The 13,832-nt window shown below is 33.8% G+C and overlaps 1 protein-coding gene across 1 annotated transcript in view; it reads left to right on the top strand.

Annotated features, from left to right (window-relative positions):
* The window catches only part of NAV3 (neuron navigator 3), a 454,139-nt gene that overhangs the window by 419,452 nt on the left and 20,855 nt on the right, over positions 1–13,832 (top strand). Inside the window, exons 29-30 of the mRNA XM_044679183.1 lie at positions 6,768–6,858; positions 7,365–7,462. Of these exons, the coding sequence (XP_044535118.1) occupies positions 6,768–6,858; positions 7,365–7,462 (189 nt within the window). The remainder of the gene's footprint in view (positions 1–6,767; positions 6,859–7,364; positions 7,463–13,832) is intronic.

Below are 13,832 nucleotides of genomic sequence, written 5' to 3'. Positions count from 1 at the left end.
CAACTGATGGCAGAATTAAGCTTTGGATACGGAGTTTCCTGTCTCTGAAGTCAGCCTTTCCATCTTGGAGAGAGTTTGGGAGAGTATTTTAAATAGTTTATTCTACTAACTTCCAACTGTTGATCAATATAATTTCTATTTCATCACTTGACATTTATCTCTATGATCACCCACACAAGGACCCCCTTGATAATCTTCTCAGAATAGAAACTCACATTATTTTATAGTCTATCCAATTCAGAATCTTTAGATTTTATGATTCAGAAATGAAAATGAACTGAGATTACATTGTGTTGCAATTGTATGTTATATGTGGGTATATATATATACATATATATGTATATAATATATATAGTTGTGTATATAATATATAAATATATCATACATATACTAAAATATTTAAAATACATATCAATTTATATATATGTTATATATCTATTACTATTATTTATATACATGTCTTTATATATCTATATATATATTATATACCAACATTGTTGTTTATCAATAATGATATAGAATTCTTTATTTCATTAGAAGGTAACACCTTGATGTCAAGGACAATATCATATTTTTCTTCTTTGCATCCTCAGTGATTTCACTAATCATGACACATAGCATACTTCTAATAAATTGTTGACTAAATGATCTGCTCTCAATAAGGTCATTTAGTATCAAAACCTATTGTTTTATGTAGATACTAATTCTCTAGCCAAAGATAAGATGGGATTTAATTTCAAGTGAAATGGTGTGACAAAATATCTTTTATTTTTCAATGCAGTATTCAGCAGGAAAATGGGATCCCGACATTTGGTTGTAATTTACAGCCCAGCTTTAGAGCATCTTTCATAATTACAAGGCATGGCCACCAGGTGACGCTTGGAAACTATTCCTATAAATGTTGAAGTGTAAAAATTCTACTTTTAGAACCTCAAATCCTCCCCTTTTGCTTTAAATTGGATTTGAAAACCAAAGCTGAAGCCTTATGAAATATTATAGGGCAATGATGATGATTACTGTTTTTGTTTTTCCCAAAATGGTGCTCATCTCCTGTGCTTCGAGAGTTCCAAAATTTGCTCATCCTTGTATGTGTTGACATTTTTCATAGTTCATTCTTCCATTTAGCTGCCATTCAACATTTTGTCTTAAATTAGTGCATTTGATTCGCTAACAAAGGAGCAACTGTGATGTTAAATCTCATGTAAAATACTTTCCTTTGCCTTGAGTGTAAGAAACCAGTCTAAGAAATATATAACATAGGTAAAATTTTAATACTGTAATTGGTAAAATAAAAAAAAGTTAAAAATCATAAGGAGAAATGGAGTAAGAAACTGAAATTCTAAACAAAGGGCATATGGAGAGGACATGTAATATTATGTAATTATATTTTGCTCCCTAGGACTCTAAATCCCAGCTTCCTATGTTCCTTCTCACATTAGGCACTAATGTAGGGAAGATATAAGTTTTGTGTAGCTCTGCCCTCATGCTCTTTTTTCCCATGATCACAGTTTGTGGAGGTTGGGTGAATGCCAGGCAGGATAATTTTATTTCACGTGGTTATACTTAAATTTTATTCTTCAAGTTCTCGTACTTCAAGTGAATATTAATAAATCTTATAAAATATAATACTGGAGTTATTGGATATTAATTTTAACCTTAAAATATTAAGTCATGATATACTACACATAGTGTTCCATGGAGGTAAAGTCATCAAAATCTTATATGGATGAAGAGATTAAAGATAAGAACATATAACGGAATAATGAAATAAAAATTATAATATAATAATAAAATGTGTCAGATAGCATAGGAAGTAAATGACATGGTTAAGATTTGAACTTGGGTCCTCTGTCTCCAAAACTAGGGCTTTTTTCATTATATTGTACTTTAATCTTGCCAATTAATGAAATGTCTAATTTAAGGAAAATAATTAGTAATAATATTATTAAATGATAATAATAAATGGATAATTAAGATAAAATATACATTTTAACATGGAATATACCAGTGTACAATAGGAAAAGATAAGACTGTAACAATCTGTATCCTCTTCTGGAGGCCAGAATACGTGAAAAGTATTTAAGTAGTGTTGAATCAAAGTGGTTTTCTTTATGTTTACTTTTCTTACTGACAAACATGGTGTTGGGGATGGAAATTATAGTAGTTATTAGAAGAAAAAAGAAATTTGCCTGGTTTTGCATCTTAATGGCTAAAAGTGAGTCCATTACAGGTCAATTTCATGATTTAGCAAATTGAAAGCTCAAGATTTAGCTCTCTTAAGTGATTTGGTTTTCTCACCTTTGCAAATAAGTTGTTTTGGTGTCCTTTCTTTTATTGGCAATGTTATTTTTGTTCCACAGATCTCAAAACATATTTCAGCATCAATATTTATCAGCACATTCAATATATAAATAAATACATAAAGAATAGATGAAAGGAAACCTTAGCTAGGAAGGCTCCAGCAGCTACAGGTAATAAAGAAAGGCATCTTGCAGAAAAATTCATTTGGACTCAATCTTGAAGAAAGTCAGGGATTCTAAGAGTAAAGACTGATCATATGAGAGACAACATTTCTGGCATAGAGGACAACCTATGAATTGGTATAGAAATAAGAAATGAAATGTGTGTACAAAGAATAATTGCTATCCAATCTGGCTTTACCATAGAGTACATAGAGAGCAGGTAATTCTTAAGAAGACTGGGGAATTAGGAAAGGCTTTGTTTATGAAGGGTTTTAATGACCAAATGAAGAGTTAATATTTGATCCTAGAGATAATAGAAATTCACTGTAGTATGCTGAATAAAAAGGTGATGTGATTATGGCTATACTTTAGGAAAATCACTGTCACATTCTTGGAATGTGGATTGGAGACACTTGAGGCTGAAAGAATAATTAGAGGTCTATTGCAAAAATTCAGGTGAGACATGAAGAGGTCTTAGATTAGGGTGATGACTGTGTGAGCGGAGAAAGGGAAGTATATGATAGATATGGTAGTGGTAGAAATAATAAAATTTGTCCACTGAGTGGATATATAGTGGTCATGAGAGTAAAAAGCTGAGGATGACATGTGGGCAAGTCAGGTTTATGGAAGAATGTTGGTACTCCACATTGTAATAATCAAGTTCAGAAGAGGTGATTGGGAGGAAAGATAATACATACTATATTGGACATGGCGACCTTGAGCTGCCTATGGTACAAGCAATTTGAAATGTGCAGTAGGTCATGTGGAACGGAAACTCAGGTCCGATACTAGGGCTAGATTTGTAGATTTGGGAATCATCAGGAGAGAGAGAGAGAGAGAGAGAGAGAGAGAGAGAGAGAGAGAGAGAGACAGACAGAGAGAGAGAGACAGAGAGACAGAGAGAGAGACAGAGAGACAGAGAGACAGAGAGACAGAGAGACAGAGAGAGAGAGACAGAGAGAGAGACAGAGAGAGAGAGAGAGTGCAAATACCAAAACAAAGCCAAGAAATATCTCCCTGGCTCCAGGAACTAAAGATAGGATAGAATTAATGCAGAAGACCAAGAGTTCAGAAGGATGAGGTAGAAGAGTATCAACTGGATAAGGAAGAAAAGAAGTGATTGATCAAGGATCCCTCACAACACTAACAAAATGAGTGAGAAGAGACTCTTTGGAATGTTATCATTCTGATATTCACTGAAATAATAACATTGTCAGTTTCCCTGAATAATACCTAATTCTGATGATTTTCCAGATGTGTACTTTGACTCAGTGTGAGTATTTTTTTCACCTTTGTGGCCATCTTGAGCTTGGTATAGAGGTATAAAAATATCAATGTAAAACAAAGTCATCTTGATCCTACTTTTAATATCATGACTCCAGTTTTTTTCAAGGTTAGCTTTTTAATATTCAAAATTTCAATGATACTAAAGTTTATAATTAATGGTTATAATAGGCATTTCTATAAAGCTAACTATGTGCCAGACACTGTTTTACCTACATTCTCTCATTGAATACTCACAACCACTCTAGAAAGTAGATACTATTATTAAATCTGGCTATTAAATGTCTAAGACTAGATTTGAACTGAGATCTTCCTTAATCCAGATCATTCCCCTTATCCCTGCTATTACTCTCTGCCTGTAATGATTTAATGAGTATAGAAAAGTAGATGAAAAAGAGGTAGTTTGGGGGATTTCTAGGCCACAAAATATAAAAGTAAAGAGAAAAAGAAACTCTATTTCATATACTTGGACTAGAAAAAAGTGTTGGCATCTTATTTGGTCATGCCCCAAGTGGCACACCTGATGTTTTTCTCCCTGAGTTGTTTCTGTAATCAGTCATCAGCTTCAATCAGTTGATGGCTAGATGCTCTGACATTGATTGCTCCCATCAGCTAGCAATATTAATTTAGCATCCGTTGTACACAGTGGGAAGTTAAAAAAACTAAGGAGGAATAGCCATCCTTGCCTTCAAGGCCCTTTTAATCAAATGGTTTAATAGAGACAGAATCATTCAGTTACATAGAGCTAGAAGCAATATAGCAATAGGCAATAAGCAGAAAGGATGAGGAGATCATAGCTCATGAAGTGAACAGGACATTGAAGGCTATCTTGTTCAATGCCCAAAAATCAAAGTGATTTTTGTAGAGTTACACCATTAACAAATTCAAAGTCAGGTCCTCATACTTCAGAGATAATACTCATACCATGAAACCATACTGGAAGTGGAAAATCAAATAAGGAAAGATAATAATAACTAACAATTACATAGCCCTTTCTACTTGTCTAGACAGCAAGAGGATAGAGCACTGGACCTGGAGTCAGGAAGATCTGAGTTACCGTAGGCAAGGCACTTTATCTCTGTTTGCCTTAATCCAATGGAGAAAAAAAATGGCGAACCTCTTCAGGATCTTTGCTGAGAAAAATACCCTAGACAGCATTGGTGTGCTGTGGTCCATGGAGTCACAAAGAGTCTGATATGACTAAACTTCTATGTTCCAGGCACTATGTGAAATGTTTTACAATTATTATTTCATTTGATGATGATAACCCTGGGAGCTAGGTGCTGTTATTACATATTATCTTCATTTTACAAGTAAGGAAACTGAGGCATAGATTAAAGGACTTGCACAAAATCACATAGCTAGTAAGTATATGAGTTTGGATTTGAACTCAGATCTGATTGACTTTAGACCCCAATATTTTTTTTCATTGTACCAATCTAATGATGTTCATTAAGCAGAGTATTTAAAAACAAGTAAAATGTAACAGAGAGGAAGGAGAAAGATAATATTTCATCTAGGGGGAAATTATATCCTCAAAGACAAAAGTTAGTAATTCTTTTATCAGCAAAACAGATAAGTATAACAGTTAAGAATGTAAATAATATATTGAATTTTAGATAATCCAATTAGTAGATCTAATAGATTTCCCTAAATGTTATAGGTATGACAGTTGACTGAAAGTTATCGCCTATTTCTGGGGAGGAAAAAATACAATTAATGTTGCTTAAGTCAGTTGCACAAAATGTATTAGTAGTGAGAGAGAGTGATGGTATTATAAGAGAGGTGGATGGGAGGCTTTTTGGCCATTGAAATGCCAAAACAAGGAGTCCCATATCCTTTAGACCCCACATTCATGAGTCTGATTATTTTTTTTTTGTCATATGAGTTTAGTTTTTAAAGTATTTTTACCTACTTTCTAAAAGCCTTTTTTTCCTGAAAAGCTGAAGTAATAAAAACATTATGTGGTTGTCATCTGGTATCTTTCATTCATTTCATTGTTATGGGTCTATGCTTTTAAAATCATAGTACTTACATTCTGATGTTACTCTCTGTTTTTACAGTGATGCAGCTAACTCTCTTTCTATTATCTACAGGACATGGGTAACTCCATACTGAGTTTGGTTCTATGAGTGGAAGAATGATTTTGGAGTATTCACTTAATCCTAAAAGAAATGTATTAAGCATAACCCATTTCAATTCAAGCAATCCAATGGTTTCTTAGATGACTGTAAGACATTAGGGATAGAAAGACAAATCAAAGCAAACAAGCAAATAACTACCACAAAAATAGGATCTATGTGCACAGAATTTTAATTTTGCTGAAAATGATTGGAAAAAATGGAAAGATAGGGAGACAACTTTAGAGTCAGTTAGATTTTAGTTCATAAATAAAATTTTAGTTCAAAAAATTTAGTTCATAAATAAAATTAGTTCATAAATAAAATTTTAGTTCATAAAAATTAGTTCATAAAGAATAATAAATAAATGCCTCTTAAATACACTGGCTGTGTGATCCTTTGGAAGTTATTTAACTTCTCAGTCGTTTAGTCAAAGAACATAATTTATTTTGTATATTTTACATCTATCTCATATCCTCTCATAGAATGTAACCTCTCTGAGGACAATGGAGGTTTCATTTTTATCTTTCCTTAGTAACCAACAACTATCTGACAAACAGAAGGTGCTTAACAAATGCTCATTGACTGATTAACTTAACAGAATAGATGCCAACTGAACTGATAAAAGGAGTTCCCTCACTGCAAACTCCCTATAGTAATGATATAAAGAGGTCTGAACTGCTTCCAAAACCTTCTCCCCCCCCCAGCCCCACCAAAAAAAGGACGTTTGATCATGGTTAAAAACTTAATACCATAAAAGTTAGATTGCATCTAACTCCAATTCTTAAAACAAGGAGTCAAGAGAGAAATTCTCTTCTTCCTTTCTTAGCCAAATAAGTTGAACAATATCATGCTTGCAAAATGATTATCATAAAGTAAATGACGGAATTCATATCAATAGACTGCTATAGAAGAAGAAAAATTCAGTGGTTGTATTTTAATAGCTGTGCTTAATAATTACAGAGATAGTCTAAGCAGTAATACAGCTGGAAGTGTGCCCAAACATTTGAAAATAATTTGCATTGACAGTCTATTGCAGTGTCTTTCAAGTCCATAGATTGCATGAGAACTTGAGCGTGGATATTTTAGATTGGATAGGAAAAGCAGGCTGCTGTTCTAAATGTCCTAGTTTTCATAGTGACTGGTTTTACCCAGATGTAGTTATGCTCCTAATGTCTGCTCTGGTTGGAAAGGGGGTTGTTGGTTCCTTCAAACAGACAAGTACATAATGAAATTGAACCTTAATATTTTCTAGCTTGAAGGAAAGAGCCAGTTCTTTTAAATCTAGCTGCTGATTAAAAAAGAAAGAAAGAAAGAAAGAAAATGCATTGGTTTCTCAGTTCCAAGTAGATTAGAATGTAAAAGATAGTCCAAATAAAATCATTTGAACTTTGTCGTATTGGTACTTCTATTGAAAAATGTAAAGAAATGGGGAGAAATTGACTACAAATTTCATTGTTGTTGCCATGCTGATTTTATTGGTGTCTTTTTTCTGTAGATATTTTGCTGGATGATGCTACTGATGCAACTCTCCATAAAGATGGTCGCAGCGTGAAAATTATAGTATCTATAAGCAAGGGCTATGGTCGATCAAAGGTATTCCATTTATGCTATCTTCTGTGTTACTATGACCCTAGAAAGATTCCCTGGATGCATGAATATTTTCTCTCTTCAAATTTCCAGCAGTAACACTCCAGTGAAAGCCTTTGCTTTATTCCCACAGTCATATAGGGTGATTATGAACTACCTAACAAATAAGATAATTTTTGGTGCAAATGAGACTCCCATATTCTTTGTAAAATACTTTTTCATCTAAGCCCTGATCTTTTGACTTCATACTTCTATCCTGAATTGAGGGCCATTTCTTATTCAGCATATTGTCAAGATTTATTTCAGGTATCAATAGTAGAAAATTTAATCTTCACAAAGTGAAGAATTGTTTTAATGGCTGATAGTGATCTGTCAAATAAGAAGAAAATGTGGTTTCTGAGCACTGTCGTGAATACTAAAAAAAGAAATCAGTAAGCATCTGTTCTGAAATCATCTAATATGAAAATAATAGTGGGTCACCTTTCTAAATCAGAGGCCTCAATGACTAGATCTATAAGACTTTGGAGAAAATCTTTTTCCTATGGTTCGACAATCAATAAACATTTGATACTAAGCCAAAATCTGCTTACTATTATACCCACTTACAGACCCTCATTCTTTTTTGTGGGGTACAGCAAAACACATTTAATTCACATCCATACAAATCCCTTCAGAAAGGCAAACAGTTTTATGGCAGCTGCCATGATTCCCTAAGTATTCCTTTCTTTAGGTTCTTCTATGGTATTATTTCATATACCATCACCATGTTGGTCATCACCTTTGTCCAATCTCCCTATTATCTATGCCCTCCCTAAATATTATATCAACAATTGGTTATGGTATTAGAAGTGGTGTTGTCATTCATTTGCTTTTTTAAAAATTTAAATTAATTTGTTTTTTATTTTAATAACAAATTTCCACATAAGTTTTCCAAAGTTATATGATCCAAATTATCTCCCTCTCCTCTTCTCCCTCTTAGAATTGGCAAGCAATTCAGTCTGAGTTATACACGTGTTATCACACAAATCATATTTCCATATTATTCATTTTTGTAAGTGAATAATCTTATAAACCATAACCCCAAAACATATACCCAAAAAACAACTGATAAATCATATGTTTTCAACTGTATGCCAGCTCCAACAGTTCTTTCTCTGGAAGTGGATAGCATATTTTCACTAGTCCTTCAGAATTGTTCTGGATCATTGCATTGCTCTTAGTAGCAAAGCCTATGACATTTGATCATTTCATAATATTGCTGGTACTGTGTATAATATTTTCCTGGTTTTAGTTATTTTACTCTGCATCAGTTAATGTAGGTCTTTCTAGCACTTTTAGCAAGCATTCTGTTTATAATTCATTATAGCACAATAGTATTCCGTTCCCATCATATATCACAATTTGTTCAGCCATTCTCCAATTGAGAGACATTCCTTTAGTTTCCAATTCTTCGATACCAAAAAAAAAACAACAGCTATAAATATTATAAATATAAACATTTTAAATATAAACATATCCTTTTCTCTTTGGGATACAGACCAAATAGTGATATTACTAGATCAAAGGGTATCCATTCTTTTATAGCCCTTTGGGCATAATTCCAAATTGCCCCCCAAAATGGTTGGATCAGTTCACGATTCCACCAGCAATGCATTAATGTCCCAATTTTGCCACATCCCCTCCAACATTTATCATTTTCCTTTACTCTCATATTGGCCAATCTGATAGGTGTGAGGTGGTACCTCAGAGTTGTTTTAATTCATCCTTCACTTTTAAAGAAGTCCAATGGCATTACAGCGTTAGAATAAGAGTAAAATGTGTTCTACTGTGTCCAATCATCTGTGATTGTGCCCCATATCACCTTCATTATTTTCACACCCTACCTCTCTTTTCCTATCAATGACATCAGATGATTTTTAGCACACTCGTAAGGGATATGAAGACTACAAGTGGAATCTCACCAAGATTATAGGAATATCATTTTCTTCACCCCCAATATTAGAGTTCTGTTAGTTAACATTAAATATCATTTGGAGTATCATGTCCCATTCTCAACTTAGATTGAATTTGAATTCTGCCTTTTAGATTTTTTTCTGATACGGTTGATTTTTATTTTAAAAAATCAAGTGCAGAGTTTTATATTTATCTTTATAACATTCTATTTAATTAATTTAGAACCATTGTATTGCCCTATCTGCATCTTTTTGGTATCAGATTTGTTAGCCAATATATTTTCTTGTCTTCATGTTATCCACAAATGAGATAGGCAGTCTTAGTATTTTTCATCCAAGTCTGAAAAACAAATGAATGTAAGAGCTATTAGCACTATACTGAAGACCATCCCTCCAGATGGATATTGATTATATCTACAGAATTCTGACTATGTGTCTGTCAGAAAAGAGATGAGTTTAGTCTGGAGTGACTTCTTCCCTCCCCAAGTGTGCATGAATCTTCCTTTTAATAAGATATTCCAGATTTTTGTTAAAATTTGAAGTTAGCCCCCTCATGTATAATTTGAAAAATCTACTTTCTTTCCTCATGTGAAAAATTGGGATTATTTTTGCTTATTTCTCATCCTTTATTAATTTTTTGTGGAATGAGGCTAATAGCAGTATAATAATTATGTGCACAAATTATTTTTCAAAAAAGAACTATTTTAGATCCTTTTCTTTTTTTTCCACCATGGTCATGATTTATGATCCTAATTGGCCTTCTAGTAGTCTGTCCATTTTAGAGTGTATCCTTCACGGCACCACCTAAGCATCTTGGTGTAACACATTGATTCACTTCCTGAACATATTTCCTCTACTCCAACTTCTTATGGTTCTCCATTGCCCTACCAAAAAAGTGTAAATTCTTGTTTTTGATATTCAAAGTCTGCCACATTCAGATGTCACCCTACTTTTTCAGGATGATCTCATGCTTCTTTCCTTTAGATGTTTCTGCTTTTGCTCATTGGGTGGGGACTTTTTTCATGTCCTTGCCTATGTGTTGAAGCTCAACTCTGATTCTGGGATGGAAGCTGTCCCGTGCTTGTCTCTGGGGTTGGCTTGACTGCCTGTTGGGTCACAGAGTGAGCCCTTTTCACGGGGCAGTTTGGCTGGCCTTCTGCTGGGAGACCTTCAGCTTTTCTCTTCAGTTTCCACTCATGCTGGATAGTGTTGGGCTCTGTCTGCTGCCACAGCTGGCCTTGTTGGACTGTGCTCTTTCCTTCACCCAAGCAATAGAATCACATCTGAGTTCCACCCCAGGATGCTAGACTGATTCTCACTTTCTCCCTCAGTGATATGGGTCTTTCTAGCTATCCCTGGATTCTGACCTGGTCTAGGCCACTGTTTCAATCTGTCTTCTCTTGGTTCTGTTGCTTTAGGATTCATTTTGTGGTCTTTTTTTAATGGCTTTATGGATGTGAATTTGACAAGATTGGAGCATTCTTGACTAAATGATCTTGGCCCCCAGAAGTCCCTTTTCCTCCCAATAAGTTGGATATATTTCATATATATTTCATACCTATTTAAGTAAATGTTTTCCTCTATAGAATATTAACTCTTTAAGTGACTTGGCAAATAGTAGCTACTGAACCCATGCTGAAAGTCCCATTTTTTGGTGTCCTCCCACAAATTAAACTTCTCTGAATCTTTTTTTTTCATGAATTTATAACTCTCCCCTTGCCCCTCTCCAAGTAAAAAGTGGTCTCCTCCTCAATTTCTCATGTAACTTTGTTCATATCTAGCTTCTACATTCATAACTTTTTTCTTTTATATTCTACTTTTTGTACATAGCTTCACCCCTTTGTTAACATTGTAAGATCTTTAAAAATAAGGTTTTTTTTACTTTTCACATGGATATAATTTAGCAAATGTTTCTCAAATTAAGTTGTATTATTTCAGCAAACACAGAACATTTGTGATGAATAATGTTCGAGGGGTTACTAGATGTTCCTGTAATGAGTGCTTTAGTTTCTTTGATTTCTGTCACCTATAAACAATTTTTTTTGCTTGCTTTGTCCCAGTATGGCTATCATTCTTGGTGGAAAATGCAAATTCAACAGAGAAGTTAAATTCTTCTGCTTTCCTGCTGGCGTCTCTATCAGAACACTAACACAAGCAGTGTTCTCATAGTTTCCTGATTCCTTATCTCATCCTCAGTATAACTTAAATAGCCCTTTTTTGTTGTGTTTATGTCAGCTTGAAGTTCAATCTAGCCTTGTGCCTTTTTCAGCTTCTTAATGACTTTCATTCTCAATTTAGTTTCTAAAATCTACCTGCCTTACTCCATATAGGTAATTTAATTATTTATTTTAATTAACAAACTTTTTATTTGCCCTCTAAACACCACCTCCTACACATACAACCCTGTGGTGGAAAATCACCAATAACACAAACCCCTTGTAACAAATAAGTATAATCAAAGAGGATAAATTCCCACACTGGTCAGGTCTCATATATTGAGTCCATCATCTCTTTATGAGGAAGCAAATTATACTTTTCCATCAGGCCTCTCTGGAATCATAGTTGTGAATAATATGATTAGAAATGAAAAGTCTTTCAAAATTGTCCCCTTTTCCATTGTTGCTATAACCTAAATTATTCTTCTGGCTCTGCTCATTTCACAATGCATCAATTTATTCAATTCTTCCTAGATTCTTCTGAACTTTTCATCATTCCTTATAGTACAATAGCTTTCCACTATACTTGACACCATCAACAATGATAAACATTCTTATTAGACAATTTGTTCATCCATTCCCTAATTGGTGGGCACCCCAGTTTTACCAACATATATACACTGCCATATTGTTCTTGTTGCATAGATATCATACCTGTTCCCTGCCCCCAACAGATTTTGTTCATGATAGTCTCCCATTATCTGAGGCAAATGTCTGTTGTAGAATCTTAGGCATAGAGATATAGATTTAGAACACGAAAAATAACACTAGAGCCCATCCAATTTGAGCTGCTTCATTTTATAGATAAGAAACATAAGAGCTAGAGAAATGAAGCAATTTTTATCCATGTAGTAAGTAGCAGAGGTAGGATTTGAATTTGGATTCTCCAACCCTAAATCCAGGACCCTTTCCAATTCCTACCATTCCTTTCTATGAACTCTTGCTTATCTATATTCTGTTTCTCCCTCTTAACTTCCTTTTAAACAACTCTAAAATAATCATTGGTAAAACCTTTCAATGGGGGCATTTAGGGTAATGCTAAGCACCCTAAATCAGCAATAATCTGAAGAGTTCTATGCTTTTCAACTTCAAAAATAATTAGTACTTTAAAGTTGCTTTAAAGAAATTGAAAATTTTAACTTTTAGAAGCAACATGGCACATCTAAATTTATAGCCAGACTAAATGCTCCAAAGATTCTAAAGCAATAAACTTACTGCATGAGCTGTAAAAGCAGGCTGACTTTTACCAATTGATTACTTACACAGCAGTCTATAATACCCTCTATGATGCTGAAACCTCTTCTGGTTTAAAAAATGGGTTGTTTATTGAGTGTTTTATAAGGACCAATACCTTTAAAAGAAAACCACTTCAAGAGAACTTAGAAAGGCATGACTCTAAAAGTTTAAATTAATGAATTTCCTCTCAAAGCCATGGAACAATAAGAGCTTTTCCAGTTGTTTTAGCAAAAGTTCCTACTGGCATCTGAGAGGTGGAGGTGTGTTCAGTAATCAGATGGCAAAAATTCTAATATCTACAAGTGAGAAAGTACTCATGTAATCAATTATGGAAAAAGAAAGAAAAAATATCCCTCTATAACATTGTCCTAATCTGGACATCCAACCTACCCTTAAAGAACTTTGGTGGGGGCAAATTGAGTTCTTTCTGAGGCCACCCAATCCACTTGTGGAGAGATCTAATTATTTTTTTAAAAAGTGTTTTTCTGTTTTTCCCTATTTCAAATCTTCTTTTGGAGATTGGCATTTCTAGCTATTTTTAATAGCCATTTGATATCTCCTTTTCTGCAACTTGTATTCATTATAACTACTTGTGCCCTTTGTGATTAATCAAAACAAATAAGTCTAATCTCTTCTTGAAATGACAGTCATCAAATGGTTGAAGTCTGGTCCTTCTGTGTCTTTTCTTTTGTGGACTAAAAAGTAGGATACAACATTTGTCCATGGCATGACCAGTACTATTCAGGTGCCAGGCAAAATTTTCCTATATTCTGAATTTACCATGTTAGAGTTATTTTAATGTATATGAAATATGCATACACCTTATAATTTACAAAACAAATAAATGAAGACATACATATTTGTATTGTAATTCTAGGGACCATGAATAGTTTATTTTGTTCTTTGATTCATATAAATAAATTTCTCCTTGAGGACAAGGACTGTTATTGCTTTTGTTTTTATATCCTCAGT

This window comes from Gracilinanus agilis, chromosome 5, assembly GCF_016433145.1.
Source record: "Gracilinanus agilis isolate LMUSP501 chromosome 5, AgileGrace, whole genome shotgun sequence".
NCBI classification, from domain to species: domain Eukaryota; kingdom Metazoa; phylum Chordata; class Mammalia; order Didelphimorphia; family Didelphidae; genus Gracilinanus; species Gracilinanus agilis.
This window is presented reverse-complemented; position numbering and strand designations above follow the sequence as displayed.